At 37.8% G+C, this 17,853-nt stretch overlaps 2 protein-coding genes across 3 annotated transcripts in view; one reads left to right on the top strand and one right to left on the bottom strand.

Annotated features, from left to right (window-relative positions):
- LOC110270122 (beta-adaptin-like protein C) lies at nt 5,633-10,218 on the bottom strand. 2 transcript variants are annotated; one of them, XM_021118781.1, is made up of 5 exons: nt 10,129-10,218; nt 9,862-9,962; nt 9,623-9,770; nt 9,090-9,170; nt 5,633-6,238 (listed from the first exon to the last, which is right to left on the bottom strand). In XM_021118781.1, the coding sequence occupies exons 2-5, from the start codon at nt 9,894-9,896 to the stop codon at nt 5,873-5,875; spliced, it is 630 nt and encodes a 209-aa protein (XP_020974440.1). In that variant the 5' UTR covers nt 9,897-9,962; nt 10,129-10,218; the 3' UTR covers nt 5,633-5,872. The 2 variants fall into 2 exon arrangements, with proteins under 2 accessions (XP_020974440.1, XP_020974439.1); XM_021118780.1 differs by having other exon boundaries at nt 5,633-6,242; nt 9,094-9,170.
- Nucleotides 15,573-17,853, top strand: part of LOC107632985 — a 3,726-nt gene continuing 1,445 nt past the window's right edge. The window contains exons 1-5 of the mRNA XM_016336619.1: nt 15,573-15,679; nt 16,272-16,449; nt 16,576-16,935; nt 16,987-17,106; nt 17,233-17,471. Coding sequence (XP_016192105.1) covers nt 15,573-15,679; nt 16,272-16,449; nt 16,576-16,935; nt 16,987-17,106; nt 17,233-17,471 — 1,004 coding nt within the window. The remainder of the gene's footprint in view (nt 15,680-16,271; nt 16,450-16,575; nt 16,936-16,986; nt 17,107-17,232; nt 17,472-17,853) is intronic.

The raw sequence follows: 17,853 nt of genomic DNA, 5'->3' as shown, positions 1-17,853 counted from the left end.
CTTCAGTCAGCACCTCCTCCACAGCAGTCAGACCCTCAGATCACCACCTCAGAGACCCCAGCTACCCGTCCTTCCAGTGATAACACCCCTTCACACCCTGCTTGACTGAGCATCAGGGACGATGCTACATTTTAAGTGTGGGGAGGTCGCCATCTCTGGCGTTCTTTTTTTTTTTTGGTGAACCACTACATACTCTTTTTATTTATTTTGCTATTTTTCTGTATTTTTCTTTTTATTTCTATTTTGCAGTACTTATACATTACTATTTTCATGTATTTATACTCTATTTCTGTATTTTGCATTTTTAGTTCATATTTTAGCCACTTAGTTTAGTTACAATTCTAACTTATTAGTTATAGAAATTGTGGATTGATTAGTATAGTTTACCCTTTTTTTAGCATAAGATAACTTGGAATAGATTGAAAAGAAAAAGGAAGTAAACTAGAGACTTTAATAGAATCAAAATAATCCACACACTTTGTACATATAGCATTACATGTTAGTTAGTTAACAACATTTCATCAAGGAGAAACACTAGAACTTTAAAGCCACCTTAAGTTTTACATTGAGAATAATGGGAATTTTTAACTAAACCTGCATGACATACATAAATTGATAAATGATTTTTGAGCTAGAGAACACATAGCCTGTGAGTTTTGAGCTTAATTGTATGGTTACATTCAAACCATAATTTTTATTCCTGTGTGTTCCGCCCTTCTTTTATATTCTGGTATTCCTTACTTTGTTTTAATCTATATGTCCGATTATAGATTAGAAATACATACCAAGAGAGTGATTGAGGCCATTATTTGATTTTAGCTCACTTATCCCAAAATAGCCTACCCTTTACATCACCCTTGTTAGCCCCCTTGAGCCTTTAAATCCCTTTTATTCTATTAGCCACATTACTAGCCTTAAGCAGAAAAACAAAATAAAATCCCAAGTTGAATCCTTGGTTAGCTTAAGATAGAAAATTATGTATAGTTTAAATGTGGGAAAACCTATTGGGAACATGGATGGTAAAAACAAAAGGGTAGAAAAGAATTAAAATAATTCAAAATAAGAATTTTTGGGAAGCATGCTCATGTGAAATCAAAATAATTGAATTACCATGTGCAATAAAAAAAAAGAAAAAAAGAGAAGATTTTATTTTTCAGTATTTGAATAAAGGGGACACAAAAAGAATTCCCCAATTGTGAAATAAAGCAATGCACATGGGATAAAAATAAACATTGAGATATGAGCATATAACATCAAAAGTGAGAAAATATGGAAAATAGGTAAAGAAGCTTTGATTTAGAAAGTATGTATGTTAGGTGAGATCTTAGTCTAATTAAGGATTCACTTATTAGCTCACTCAGCCTTATACATATTGGCCCCATTACAACCTTACTTAAAGACCTCATGATTTTTGGTAAGGCTATATTCTATGATTGTTGATTGGTTAGATGAAGAACAAAGTTATAGAAAGTAAGAATAAAAAAAGAAGAATAGAGTGATTAACCCAATAAACACTGAGTGATTAGAGAGTAAACACAAAATCCAGTGATGGTTCAATAGCTCATTAACATTTATCTCTATTTAAATTATTAATTGTCTTGCAAAGTTTATAAAATGCTTTTCTCTCCCATTTCAATTGTAAAGGCACTTTATCACTATCTAAGGTTTGGCTATATATATACATGACTCCTTGAGAATGTAAATTAATTTAACTACATGCAAACTTTATATACAAGTGAATAAAAATTAGAATTGCATGATGCATCATTTATTTAGGTAGTTGCATTTAGATTAGATTGCATTACATGACATTCCATCACTTTAACCTTACTTTTCACCTTGGATTTAGCATGAGGACATGCTATTGTTTAAGTGTGGGGAGATTGATAAACCCATATTTTATGATATATTTTGTGCTTAGTTTGAGTGATTTATTCAATCCTTCACCCACTTATTCATATTAATTGCATAGTTTTACTTTCCCTTCCTCATTATGTGATGTATGTGAAAAACATGTTTCCTATGCTTTAAAACTAATTATTTTAATTACCTTTAACTCCATTCGATGCCGTGACTAGTGTGTTGAGTAGTTTCAGATCTTCTAAGGCAGGAATGACTCAAAGGATGGAAAGAAAACATACAAAAATGGAAGGAAAGCACAAAATGAACTTTCTAAAGAAACTGGCATCCACGCGATCGCATGGGCGACGCGGACGCATGCCAAGCGCGAATCAATAGCGACGCGGCCGCATGACTGACGCGACCGCGTGCCTTAAGCAAAACACATATGACGCGGCCGCATGACTGACGCGACCGCGTGACAAGAAAAGCTCCGAATGACGCGGCCGCGTGACCCACGCGGACGCGTGACAGAGGCCACGCACCAGAAATTGCAGAAAACACTCCTAGCAATTTCTGAAGCCCTTTTTGGCCCAAATCCAAGTCCAGAAGGCATAGACCAGAGGTTATGAAGTGAGGGAATGCATTCATTCATAGAGAGACGACTTTAGTTTAGTTTTCATGAGTTAGATTTAGTTTGGAGAGAGGTTCTCTCCTCTCTCTTAGGATTAGGATTTATGATTTCTCTTAATTCGGAAGTAACTCTCGATCCCAGGTTTAATGTTCCTTTACTTCAAGCTTTTCTTTTACTTTTATTCACTACTTTAGTAGATTATTTACTTTTGCAATTTAATTTATGAATTCTTCCATGTTACAGATTATTATTTTGGATTAATGTTATTTGAGGTATTTCAGTTAATATTGCTTTCTTTTATTTATTAGTTACAATTATTCCCAATCTGAAGACATTCTTATTCCAGTAGATTTACTTTTTTCCTTTTGGTTTTGGTTAAGAAATCAGTAACTCAGGAGTTATCAAACTCAAACATGCTTGATAATTGTTATCTTTGTTAATTGAATTGAGCTTCAAGAATCCCAATCTTTTCTTAGAAAATAAAATAGGATCCGAAGATCAATCCAATTAATCCCTTGACCTTCCTTTATCTTAGTAAAGGTTAACAAAGCGGAATTAAGATTCAATTCTTATCATCATTGATAAGGATAGCCAGGATAGGACCTCTAGTTTCTCATACCTTGCCAAAAGTTTATTTACAGTCATTTATTTATTTTACTTGCCATTTAAATTGCTTGTTCTTCATTTACTTTATTTGCTAATTAAACTATTCACTCATCATTCTCAAAACCCCAATTTACAATCTCCATAACCAATAATAAAAACACCTCCCTGCAATTCCTTGAGAAGATGACCCGAAGTTTGAATACTTCGGTTATCAATTTATTTAGGGGTTTGTTACTTGTGACAACCAAAACGTTTGTATGAAAGGACTTTTGAAGGTTTAGAAACTATACTTGCAACGAGGATTCATCTGCAAATTTCTAGACCACGCAAAAGTTCTCTCTTCACTGGGTCTCTCCACAGAATCCATATGCCTCCGCTAAAACCATTTGCCTCCTCCACATGCTGATAAGGCATACCGATACTATTTACTACACTTAGAGCTTTCCTATCACTACATCTAGTCTCCATAAGAATAACTATATCATGATTATTTTGCCTAATAATCTCCTTAAGGGTACGACAGAAAGCTCTACTAGCCGCCCCTCTACAGTTCCAAGATAATATAATCATGGTAACAAGAGAGCTAGTACCTCAACAAGGAAAAATCCTTATATACTCCCCCCTACTGGGTTTTCTTCAATCATTTGGGGTGTTCCCATATCTTCTTTATCCTCCGCATCCATGCCTATCACTCTGTTTGGGTTATTCCTTCTGTCCTCTCCTTCGAGGCCTTGCTCCTTTTCATATGCTTCTAGTGCATCCACCATAATTTCTGATTCAATAGAATGGAGATTTGGGGAGCTATAGTTTGGAGGGTCACTCATGTCTTCATCCATCTGTCCTGTTTCAGGTATGAAGGATTCCTCCATGGGGGTATCCTTTGACTGGGACTGAGATATGGTCCAATTGTGTTGATAGTGCATGGTATTAGGCTGGTTATGGTCATTGTTTGTGTCTTGCATGGTAATGGGCTGGTTGTGGTCATTGTTTGTGTCTTGTGAGGGATCTTGGTTCTTTACTGGTTCTGGTACTTTTGGGATCTCTATTATTTTTGTCAGGTTTAAAGTCTGGTTTGAATCATGATTTATTAGGCTTTGTGGAGCTAGAATGCCTTCACAGGTTTTGGTTCCAAGAGGGATTCTAGGGGTCTTGGTCTGGGTTATTTTAGAGGTGGGTTGTTTTTGGTTCTGAAGGGTGTTTGCATTTTGTTTGTGCTGATCTATAGGTCTTTGGCTCTTATCATTAGTGTTTCTGGTTGTTGTAGTCTTGTTTACAGCTTGGGTGGCTGATACGACCAAGTTCTTTTCTGGATGATTCTGTTCGCCGTTATTCTTATCTTGGTTTTCCTCATTGTCCTTTTCCTGCAGTACATCATACCTAGAACCTGTCACAGTAGCTCTTCCATTCATCCCATTACTGCCTTCTCCACTTCCACTAGCCTCACCTTTGCCTGCCTTTCTTCCACGTGTCGGTCTTTGGACCACCATCCAAGGGCCATAGTTGTCACTTTCTTCTATCATGACTTGTTTGCCTTTATCTTTTTCTATAATTTCTACACTGCTTTCCTCATTTCTAGAGGTACCTCCGATGGCAGTGGCGGAAATACTCTTGAACTTAACCAGGATCACTTTGCTTCTATCTGCTTCACCAAGTTTTCCTTCATTCGATACACTCACCAGCCTAATAGATTGCCTTCATTAGATGATGATCCATATTTTTCATACCCCAACTTATTTTCCCAGCAAAGCTCAAATGTAGGATAACAGAATCATCATTCAGATAGTAACCGTTACACTCATGATTTGTGACAGGGAATTGTCATTCAACCACTCATTTGACTCTGGAAGTCTTGCTCCCGAGTGTTGTTTACATTTTATGCCAGATGTAAAGTCTACATTATTTTTGTTTTAATTTTAAAGAGTACAGAAGTCCCTACTTTGTTGTATCTACACGGAACAAACTATGGCTAGATTTGCATGATGATGAGAACACTGCAAGTATATAACTCCGATAGTTCAGAAGCCTTGAATTCTCTGTTGCTGGGTACTCCCAATGGATATAAATTTGCTGTAGTGTTAAAAATAAAAGCTTTCAGCATCAATGTATCATGTAGATATGAGATTGCCCAATGTTAGATTACTGCCTTACCGGATACTGCTAGACATGTCTTGCTTTCAAAACTTGGTTTGTAATTACGTTCAGTTTTATAGTGTGAAATATTTCACTCTACCTCCAAAGGCGTTTTAGTGTGAAACATATTTTTGTCCTTGAGTTGCTCAAATTACACATACATTAATGTTGCTTCTGTAGGCGAGAACGTGTTACCCAATGTCTTCATTCAATAATTTATATCTTCTAGGCATCGTGAATAAACAAACGATAGCTTTACATGTCAAAGACCCTCCTGTTCTCAAGTATAGTATACACTTATCCCCCGGTCAATTTTAAACATTTAATTTTCCCTTTTCTAATTAAATAAAATAAATTTACAGAGAGAGGCGAGAGAGAGTTGAAAGAAGAAAAAAAGTTTTCATATACAATCCATACATTTGATTTAGAAAGCAATCAACGGTAGAAAAGGACTGTTGCTTTTATTACTGTCTATTACATATGTTTATTTATCCAGAATGCACATAACCCTATTTTAACATGTTATAATACAACACAGCTTCATGTAAATCATTGTCGGTCACCATTTCAATACAAAAGTAATAATGTTCTAAACAAGCAAAATATTAGAACAGAATATAACCAATCATCTTATAGGAAATATCAAAATTATCCATGTTTAACTCACCCAGCAGGAGTAGCTGGTTCATCAGTAGGAACAAGACTCATCAAATCACCAAGTAAATCCGGCATAGGCACGGCAGGTGGAGGTGATGGCGGTGCAACGGATGCCGAGGTTGAAATAGCACCATTGGCAGGATTTGCAGAAGATGACTCAGAATATGCTGTTTCACTTCCCGCAGGATACTCTTCATCTTCAGCTTTCTGGGCTGAGGTGTGTGCACGGGTTACAAATGCATCTGGAGGCTTGTGATAAACTGAAGATAATGTAATAATGTTGACAAGGAGCTCATCAAGTAGAGACGAATCAAGTTGGTTTGAGTCATCAGTTATCACAGGTTTCTCAGCTAACACAACATCCTTAGCTGCCTGAGAAAGACAAGTTAGGACCATTAAATGTTACAGCTCAAAATTGATATTCAAAGGAGAAGTTATTCTTAATATATAAAAGTAGATACATAGGTTTACTCACATTGTTTCTAAGTTATTTCTCTTCTTCTACTAACACCATGTTAGCACCAACGCTTACTTGGCAAAATTTTAGAATTCACCACTCAAATCTTGCCAAATCAACTTTTATTTTCACATAAAAAAAACACAAAAAACAACTAAAAAACACAATAAAAACCAACAAATTAACTTTTTCCAAATCAATCCTTATTTTTAAAACAACAAAAACACAAATTAACATTTACCCCAACAAAAAGCTCTCAAAACCAAAGAGCTTATTACCTTTCTCAAACTCTCACCCTCTTAGCACCTCTCCATACCAAGATCCTATTTCCTCCATCTTCTTCCGGTCTCATGAGCCATTGTTTTTTCCTCAAAACAAATTGTACATCGCGATGTCCATCTCCGGCGGAGCCGCATTGCATAAATTGCAGAAACCAGGGCAAACTCCATTCCTCATCTTGTGGTTTTCCTGCCAGAGCTCGATTCTGGGTCTCAGACCAACGTCACCATTCGGCGCCGCCAACGTAAAAAATTTGTCTCAGGTATCTTCCTAAAGATTTTCAACTTTGCCTTTACTCTTCTCATTGTTCAATATCATTTTCAATAGCCCTATTTATATGTTATAAATAATAACATTTTAATTGTGAACTCATTGCAAGTAGCACAAGTTTATGTATTCCTCTTTTGTAAACGGTTCTCCAGAGCTCGATTCTGGGTCTCAGACCAACGTCACCATTCGGCGCCGTCAACGTAGGAAATTTGTCTCAGGTATCTTTCTAAAGATTTTCAACTTTGCCTTTACTCTTCTCATTGTTTAATATCATTTTCAATAGCCATATTTATTTGTTATAAATAATAACATTTTAATTGTGAACTCATTGCAAGTAACACAAGTTTATGTATTCCTCTTTTGTAAACGGTTCTCCAGAGCTCAATTCTGGGTCTCAGACCAATGTCACCATTCGGCGCCGCTAACGTAGAAATTTGTCTAAGGTATCTTCCTAAAGATTTTCAACTTTGCCGTTTACTTTTCTCATTATTCAATATCATTTTCAATAACCCTATTTATTTGTTATAAATAATAACATTTTAATTGTGAACTCATTGCAAGTAGCACAAGTTTATGTATTCCTCTTTTGTAATCGGTTCTCTAGAGCTCGATTCTGGGTCTCAGACCAACGTCACCATTCGGCGCAGCCAACGTAGAAAATTTGTCTCAGGTATCTTCCTAAAGATTTTTAACTTTGCCGTTTACTCTTCTCATTGTTCAATATCATTTTCAATAACCCTATTTATTTGTTATAAATAATAACATTTTAATTGTGAACTCATTGCAAGTAGTACAAGTTTATGTATTCCTCTTTTGTAAATGGTTCTGTCCAACACTCACAACCAAAATTAATGTGCATTTAAAACTATTGCTCCCTATATACTATCGATTGCAATATTTCATCATCAAATTATAAATTGTTATTTTACATGTGGAGTACTTCTTCCACAATTTACATTTACGTACCACATGTGCAATATTGCTTCTACAATTTACTTAGAATGTATTATCATTCTTTGACCATGTCTTATTCTCTTTGTTGTAAAAGAATTTGCAGTGGTAATGACAGACCGGAAGAGTTAATACCCAAAATTGTTAGATGAAAATTAACCAATCATTATTTAGTAAAATATTTTAAAAAAATTAAAACAAAATACTCTTATCTAATATTATTCAATTGAAACATCAAGTACTAATTAAATGCAATAAACATACATTAAAAGTGTCATAATAATAATTATAAAAATTTCAGTTACAAATATTTAAATTCTACAACTTATACATATTAAGACTCTTACTACTCTTCATTTTTTAATCTCTTATACTAATTGTCAAAAATTCCTCAAATTTAATATAACATTTTTATATGTTTTTCATTCTCATTCATTTATTTTTTTCATTATTTACAAACAAAAAAACCGCAAGAAAAGATAAAGTGTAGCCATTAATGCAAATCAAAAAATGAAAAAAAAATGCAGTTTTGTATAACTCTAATATAAATAACCTATGTCTTTTTTAAAAATAAATAAATTCAAAATCTATTTATAATATGTTTTCTAAAATATTTTTAATATAACATTTATTAAAATATACTATATAGTATAAATAATCTACCTCTCCGCGTATTGCGGGTCTCATTCTAGTTTGAACAAAAGGTTGATCATAGGAGTTTGTGCTTAATAGTAGATTCCCATAACCAACTTATACAACTAATAACAAAATGGTAAACTTTTTGTTTTGCTTCGAACAATTTTAGGAACCTTTCTAGGAATACACTAGTCAATAAAGTTGAGCGAGAGAGAGAGAGAGAGAGATTTCTTAGATTTTTTGAGGAAGAAGAAAGTATCATGGTCCATAACATACAGACAAAGGAATACACACAATTATCTAAGATATATCAATTTAAATTATAATTTTGAAGAAAAAGATCTCACAGATAAAGGTTTGCATACTACGTAAAACAGAGGTTCTACAACTCAATTTTGGTAGAGAAAGATCAGTTTGTTTGACACCCTTCCTATATAATTCAGAGATGGCATTTTGAGGACACACTGAAAATGGGGTGTGAAAGTAGTGTCTAGATAATAATATATCAAGAAATTTCACTATGCTCTCCATAAAACTTTTAATTTTAGAATCTTTTCGAGAACTTCAATTGGTCCATAAATAAGGGGTTCAGTTCTTGACAAGTATGTTGTATGGAATATAAGGCAGTAGCTGAATCATCTGTTGTGGGCCCTCAGTACCTGAATCATCTCTAATTTGATTGCACAACGACCAATTGCGCGAACAGCCTTTCTAAAAAAATCGACATCAAAGGACTAAAGAAATCAAAACTAGCCCCTTGCTTAACAAGTTAATATAATACATGAGAATGCAGCCACTGATAATTAATATGCAACTGTTAAGCTGCAATTCAGCACTAAGCGAATGAAAGATATACAAGTCTCATCAGTGTAACAAGATAACTTGCTATTTATAAAAAAAGATACAGAAAAGAACATATTTCATTAATGAAAGGACAGAAGGTCCAAATACGAACTACATAAAACAAGAAATAAGTAAAAATAGCTTGAAATGAATCTCAACTTTTCCATTTTCACATAGATAGGATCATTGTCCTTGCAGAAAAACACCTGCAGATATATAATAAGCCCAATCTCCAAACTAGAGAAGAGATGTTCTTCACTAGTGCCCAAATGTGCTATTTCTTAATGAAGAATTCAACAAAATCGGTTTTAGATCACCACCTTAATTTCATGGGCAAGAATTGGTGGTCTTCTTTGTACCATAAGATTGATATTCCGCAGGGCTACATATTGTATTTCGGGTTCTGCATAGAGTAATATCACAAGAGGAGGAGCCATCTTTTTACAGAGATTTCGAACCACATCAATGCTGGTGATGAGAGCAAACCACATAAAATGTGATCTCTAATGTGTAATGCAAGATAATAAGTAAAGGAAAAAAATAAATAAACAAAATTTACCTTAACAACTGATAGTACAACTGCACAATTAGCATGCTATAACCTTGGAGTAACTCTTTCTACTATGTTTTCAGCCTCACGAGCATTGGTTGCCTTGTATCTAGAGAGAACATCCAAGATAAAAAAATTGACCCCATCTGGTCATTAAGTAAAAACAAGAGATATTAGCTTAACTTAGAACAATATGGAATCGAATACGGAAATAGAAATGACAGGATGATGTACATGACAACAATAAAAATATTGCACTTAAATTCATATATCCTTCTTTTTTTTTTTCTTTTTAACTTTCCAGCTTCTATTATTTTTTTCTTGATTTAGAGCCAGCATTCCAGCTCTGCAAATCCCTGCATTAGATCACGATCATATTCAATTCTAGCTAACATGTGATTTCACCATATTATAAGATAAAGTAAGTAACAATGATAAGTGTCTTTAAAGTTTTGGTGCACATATTAAGAAAATATTAAGACTAAGATTACATTATTATCACAGAGGACAAGTGAGAATGTAGCTTGGCCTTTATCACTTTCTATAATAATGTAGAAATGCTAAAGTTAGTAGCATCATCCTCTATATGCTATATCTTTGCATTGTTCATATTAATATAAAACTCATTCAGAATTCTTATTTCTTCTGATCTCTTCTCAAATTCATAAAGCTAGTTAAGATATGGGTTTTACTGGAGAATTGGTAAGAGGTGTCTTCTCCAGAAATGGTTCTGCTGCATCATACGAAAGCAAAGTGAGTCTCTCAAAAATGCTATATATATATATATATTGATCATATCACAAATTTTGTTACTTTTTCTCAGGGTAGGCGAAATTCAACAGAAAATCGAAGATGGGGTTCTGTTAGATCATACTTGTGTGGAAATGAATTCAATTCAGTTGTGGCAGAGGAGGATTCAGCTTCACTTAAGAGTTCTGAAGTTACAGTTGTGGAGGAAGCTTTTTTGTCTTTTTTAACAGGAAAAAGAGACGAGATTGAAGAAAAGAGAGGGAGATACAAATATAGAAGAGATATGAAGATTGGGTGAGAAATCTAGCAAAACAAAGAATAAAGTAATTTTTTTAGTATTTTTTAGATTTGTTTATTTTTTTTGGTATGAATGATTGATTAGAATTTGTGGAGAGATAAATAATTTTGGTAGACGTGTTTTTGTCTTTGTTTTTGTTTTTTAAATTATTTAAATTTTAAAATGATAATCGGTATGTATGAATTTACTATCGTATCAAAGCAAATACCAAACTACAAAAAAAAAAAGAAAAATAATTTTAAATATAAAAATGAGTTTACATTTATTTTCGGGCAATTTACCAAAATAAATAATTTGGCTTCCAATTTTACCAGACTCCTGCCGCGAGACCCCTGATGTAGTTTCTAGCCATTTTGCATATCAACATAAACCACACCAGGGGTGTAGCGGTAGATGTTTGCAATTCACACACAAACTGCGACACCCCTATCGTAGATTATGTGCAGTTTGATTTCAAACGTAATCTGCGAGACCCCTGCAGTAGTTTATGTTCATTTGTAAACCATGGATCACTTGTCACAGTTTATATAGTTTATAAAAAAGATGCATTTTAGTATCCATTTTGCAAATGAATTCAGCAAACGCTCAGGAAATCAAGTTTATCCTTATAAACAAAATAGTGCTTGTACACACCATATGAGAGGGGGAGAGCGAGTGAATGAGAGGGGGGAGAGGGGGGACACTGGGAGGGGTGGGATTCGGGTTCTCCAGTCACGCGCAAAGGATCCTAGGGTTTGGAATTGAGAAGACTACCATCGCCTGGAAAATGAGTCTTTTTCTGTGTTTGTGGATAACTTACCGGAGGATATTTCAAAGAAGGAGTTATATCATTTGTTCTGCTGGACAGGACGGATTAACGACATATATCTTGCTCGTAAACATAAATTAGGAGTGGTGGATCTCTTTGCTTTTGTCCGGTACAACACGAAGGGCGGTCCGCTGAAGGCGATTACGGAGATGAATAATATGAGATTACGTGGGAAGATCGTATCTGTAGGTGAAGCTAGGTTTCGCAGACAACAACAGGAGAGGCCTCGGCAAGAGCAGGTGGAAAAGAGGTGACTATGGCACAACATGTGGAAATGAAGACGGATGGTAAGAGCGTCACTGACCAACCTGCGAATGGGCGGATAAAGAGGGCTGAAGTGTCGATAGCGGCAGAAAATATGGATTGGTTAGTGCAGAGTCTGGTAGGAAGTACTTTGAAACCTTTTGACCATCAATCGTTGAGAAGGGCAATTTGCAAAAGTGTGTCTCATGTTGTGGACGTAAGCGAGTTAGGTGCCTGTAAAGTGTTAATCACGTTTGAGTCTGTGAACCATGCAGAAGAGGTGTTCACCTTCAAGTTGGATATGCTGTTACAGTTCTTCCATAAAGTTTGGAGATGGGAGGAGTCAGAACGTTGTGAGACCAGAAGGGATTGGTTGGAATGCTACGGGATGCCTCTACACGTATGGTCAGTAGGAACGTTTAAAACCATGGGTGGATTGTGGGGTGATGTGATTAGATGTGATATAGGTTCAGGATTAGGATCATTTTTTAGAACTAGACGGATTCAAGTTGACACAGGCACTCTTGACGTCATTTGGGATTGGATCCACATCTCAATCGGTGATAGTGAATTTGATGTTTATGTTAAAGAAGTGGAGTATGAGGCCGGTGGTGCAGAAAGTCCGATACGGGAACAAGTTGAATGGGCTGGGGTATTGAACTCTGTCGATAGGGGTAATAGTCGATTGAATGAGGTGGTGCTGTGGGATCCGGTGGCAGACCGGAAGATTTTCAAGGATAACATGATTGACGGTGAGGAGGGTATAAAGGTAATTGATGAGGTGCTCCTTAATGATTTAAATTTTAAAATCATAATTCGAATGAAGGTTTTAACGTTATTGATACGGATAGCTGTACTAAAAGTAATGGGAAGGAGGATTTTGGGGAAGCTGGTTTGGTTGAGGAGGAGAGTTCGGAGAGAACAGTTACGCAGCCTTTGGACGTGTGTGAAGGTAGGGTGCATGGGGATATAAGGCTAGGTGGAGTGAAGGATTTTGGCTTCTCATATAGGGAGTATACAAAGGACGGTAATGCTGGGGGGGCGGTCTGGGCTTGGTGATAAGTGGCCCAAATACACAAGGCGAGGTAGGTAGGCTGAACCAAAAAAGGAGTTGGGAGAAAGGGGAAGAGGCTAATGCGGATGGCTGCATGGACGTAGGGTGTGTTGGAGATTCAAAAGAGGTAAGGTGGGCTGGACTGGATAGAGCACCGGGTCGGGCTGAATGTGCGGGTATCAGCAAGCATGATGGGAAGGGCACGGTGCAGGCATGGGCGCCTTGTTCACACGCAGTGCGACGCCGACCAGGATCACTTGCGATGGATGAGGCGGTTGCGAGGAGGACTGAGATACTCAAATTGGAGCCTTCGATGGCTGATGCACGATGCGCCATGGCTAGGGAGGACAGGGACGCTGGTACCGGGGAAGGAGGTCGGGTGGCGGCGCCCTTGGTGGAGAAGACACGGACGCTGATGGAACCAGACGAAGAGGGACCGACCGGCCTATCTTGTGGCAACAATGTTTCGAACCTGGCTCAGGAGTATGAGGATTCGAGGGTTTCAGGATTAGTTGCACAGAACGCAGAGGGGCAAGTTATGGGTAACGTGGAATCCAAGACAAGGGCAGAGGCAGGGCAGGGGACGGGACGGGACGGCTGAAGACAGAAATACGATGCTTGATCAGTTAAAAGAAAACGAGAAAACTTGGGCTTTAGCAGTAGAGTCGGGTGCTGTGCTATATGATGAAGAAGTGGATATCATGGCGATCTTGCAAGCGCAGAATGAAGAATTAGCGGTAAAGAGAAAGATGGTGAAACAAAAGGAAAAGGCACGAAGAAGTCGGCCGAAGAATCAAAATAAAGTGTGTAAAAATCTTGTTAAATGATTTTTAGCTGTTGGAATATTTGGGGGTTGAGGGGGAACGGTAAATTGAGTATGATAAAATCTTTGAAGAACTATTATAAGCTAAACATGTTAGGGTTGATTGAAACTAAGAGGCAGGCTTTTACTAAATTTGATGTTGTAAGAGTTTGGGGCTATAGTTCTGTGGGATGGGAGTACGTGGAGTCGGCAGGGGCCTCTGGGGGTTTATTGCTCATTTGGGATAGTGACTTTTTCAAAGCTGTCAACTGTTATAAGGGGGAGAGGTGGTTGTGTGTTGAAGGAGTGATGTTGAAAAATAATTTTAAATGTGCTCTTTGTTTGGTGTATGGGGCGCATAAGAGGGAGGAGAAGCGGGTTGTTTAGGAGGAGTTGAGTTATGTTGCGGGTTTGTGTCAGGTGCTTGTCTGCTTCTTCGGAGATTTTAATGAGGTACTACATATCGAAGAGCGCAAAGGAGCTAGTAGTGTACCGGTGTCAGCGGAAGAGTTTAAAAATTGGGTACAGGATATGCAGTTGGTGGATCTGCCTTTGAATGATAGAAAGTTCACGTGGTTCAGGGGACGATCTTGCAGTCAGATTGATAGGGTTTTGGTCAATATAGAGTGGGTCAGGCATTTCCGGATGTTCGACTAAAAGGTGGGCCTAGAGGGCTGTCAGACCACTGTCCGTTGATTGTGGAGGATAAGAGAGTTGGTGATGGGCCACGTCCGTTCAGAAGTCTGGATTCCTGGTTTACGCATGAGGGTTTCCTGAGTATGGTTAAGAATGAGTGGAAAAGTTTGGGAGAGGCTCAGTTCACTAGTAAGTTGAAGGCTTTAACGGGTCTTCTACGTTTATGGCACAAGAACAATTTTGGGGGCATGGATAAGAGGCTGAAGACGATTGAGGAGGAGATTACGAAACTGGATACTATGGTTAGTGATGGTGTTTATAATAGCACGACGGAGGCTAGGAGGAAGGCGTTGGTGAGCTTTTGCGAGAAGTGGTATGTTAGGAAGGAGGTACACTGGAAGAAGATGTCGAGGTCTCAGCATGTGAAGTACATGGATAAAAATACTAGGTATTTCCACAACATTGCATCGGCTAGAAGACGGAATAACAGGATTGATGCTCTGATGATTCATGGACGGGTAGTGCGGAATCAGGCACGCATAAAGGTTGCAATTAGGGAGTTTTACAAAGACCTGTATCGGCAAGAGTTTGCTCCGAGGATTGGCTTTCGGGATGGGCTGGTAAGACAGATTGATGGAGCGGAGGCCATTGCTTTGGAGGTGATGCCATCTGTGGAGGAAATTAGGGAGGCGGTTTGGGACTGTGAATCTTCTAAAGCCCCGGGTAGTGATGGATACAATTTGAACTTCATCAAACGATGCTGGGAGGATATTGGCCAGGAGTTTACTGCAGCAGTGATGGATTTCTTCCAAAGTGCTAAGTTACCAAATGATGCAAATGTCACGTGGGTGACGCTAGCTCCGAAGTTTGTGGGTGCTAAAGAGATCAAGGACTTCAGACCTATTAGCATGGTGGGGTGTATGTATAAGGTGATTTCCAAGGTCTTAGTGCGGCGAATGAGAACGGTAATGCCGGATTTGGTAGGGGAGACACAAAGTACTTTTGTTAAGGGTAAGAAGATACATGACGGCGCCCTCATTGCTTGTGAGACAGTTCAATGGATCAAGATGAGAAGAAAGCAGGCGACAATCATAAAACTAGACTTTTAGAAAGCCTATGATAGAGTGAGATGGAGCTTTGTGGATCTGGTACTTCAGAAGATGGGGTTCGGGCAAAGGTGGAGGAATTGGGTGAAAGAGTGTGTCAGTACGGCCTCTATGTCTATACTGGTGAATGGTTCACCTTCCAAGGCTTTTAAAATGGAGAGGGGTTTAAGACAAGGGGATCCACTTTCTGGTTCACCTTCAAGGCTTTTAAAATGGAGAGGGGTTTAAGACAAGGGGATCCACTTTCTCCTTTGTTGTTTGTGCTCGTGGTTGATGTATTGCATAGAATGTTGGGGGAAGCTGTTAGGAATGGGCACATAGCTCCATTGCTGGTCGGACACGATCATATTGAACTGTCCCATCTCTAGTTCGCAGATGATACTATCTTGTTTTGTCCTCCGGAGACAGAAACAATTGTGAATTATAAGAGGCTACTGCGCTGTTTTGAGTTGATGTCTGGTTTAAGCATCAATTTTGATAAGTCGAACTTGATCCCAGTTAATTGTGATCAGGAGTGGGTAGAGCATGTCTGTGGTATTCTGGGGTGTAATCAAGCGGCGCTACCGATTCGATACCTCGGTATTTTGTTGGGAGCAAACCCTCGATTAGTGAAAACTTGGAAGCCGATCATAGACAAGGTGGAAGAGAAGCTCAGCCTGTGGAAAGCAAAGGTATTAAACAAAAGCAGGTAAACTAGTTCTTATTAAATCGGTCTTGAATAGCCTGCCGGTTTATTACCTCAGTCTGTACAAGATACCAAAGGCGGTTGCTAACAAGCTCATTGCGCTTCAGAGAAGCTTTTTGTGGTGTAAGGATGATGGTACTCATGGTATACCCCTAGTGAAGTGGGAGGTGGTCCAGGCCCCAAAAAAGATTGGAGGATTGGGGGTGGGAGATGCAGTAATCAGGAACACAACGCTGTTGTTCAAATGGTGGTAGCGTTTCTCAAAGGAGGATTGCCCGTTGTGGAAGAAGGTAGTGTGTTCTTGCAATAATTTAACCCCTAATGCTATGCTATTTACTCAGACTCTTCCAGTGAAGGGAGGCCCATGGAAAGACATATGTCAGTTAAATATAGCAGAACAACAGGTAAAAGAAAAACTTATTAGTGGTCTGGCGATGGAAGTAGGGAACAGAAGACGGATGCGGTTTTGGGAAGATAATTGGGTGCAAGGTGGTCCTCTTAAAGCAAGTTTTCCAAGGCTCTTCTCTATTTCAAACCAACAAGGATCAATGATAGGGGACTATGGGTTCTGGGATGGAGTAGAGTGGATTTGGAACTTCTCTTGGAGGAGAGAGTTGTTCCAATGCGAGATGGAGTTAGTTCATCAGCTTCATGAGAGGTTAAGGCCAGTGGCACTATCAGCTGGCAGAGAGGATAATATTGTATGAAAATTTGATAATAAAGGAATTTTTTCTACTAACTCTTTTCTGCAGGTGTTGCAAGCGGAGACTTTCTCGGAAGAGATTACGAGCTACAGTTTCACTAGATCAATTTGGGGAGGAGTGGTACCTTCGAGGATTGAGCTTTTTGGCTGGTTCGTTCTGATTGGCAAGGTAAACACTAAAGAAAGGTTGAGCAGACTAGGCGTGCTTCATCAAAATGATAATTTATGCTCCCTGTGTAAGAAGGAAGTGGAATCTGTGCATCATTTGTTTCTTGGGTGTGAGTTTACGTGACAGGTATGGGATGCTTGGCTCAGACACTTTGATAGACCGTGGGCGGTACCAGGAACCATGAAAGGACTTTTTGAGAGTTGGCTTGGCATACAGAACAGAAAGAAGGAGGAGTGGCTGTTATTAGTTAGTTTCTTTGCAGTGATTTGGAATATTTGGATAGAGAGAAATGATAGAATCTTCAATAACAGAGAAGCAGGTGTTGAGCACATTCAAGAAAGGACGTTTTTGATCTACAAGGAGTGGTATGGTATTGATCCTCTTGGTTGTTGATGGCTCTGCCGGAGATGACCAATGTTCATCTTTATATATTTTATTTTACTTTATTTCTGCTATATTACTTTCTTGCTCCACTCCAATGTGTTGACCTTTCTTTGTTTCAAAAAAAAAAATTATTTTGGTAAATCGCCTTTTATTTTTAGGCCTGTTTCTTTCCTTTTGAGTCCTTTCTCATCGCTTTTACTTATTTAAAGTAAAGTCGAAAAAAAAAAGACATTTTTTATGGTTGATTATGAAGATATGCCTAAAGTTTTAAATATTATATTGAAACAAAAAAATTCACTATATGTAATTAAAGTAAGAAAATAGATGGATAAAAAATTTTAATTTTTGTATTCTATTTGCTAA

The sequence above is a fragment of the Arachis ipaensis genome, chromosome B03, assembly GCF_000816755.2.
Source record: "Arachis ipaensis cultivar K30076 chromosome B03, Araip1.1, whole genome shotgun sequence".
Classification (NCBI taxonomy): Eukaryota; Viridiplantae; Streptophyta; class Magnoliopsida; order Fabales; family Fabaceae; genus Arachis; species Arachis ipaensis.
Note: the sequence above shows the minus strand (reverse complement) of the source record. Positions and strands in the feature narration are given on the sequence as shown.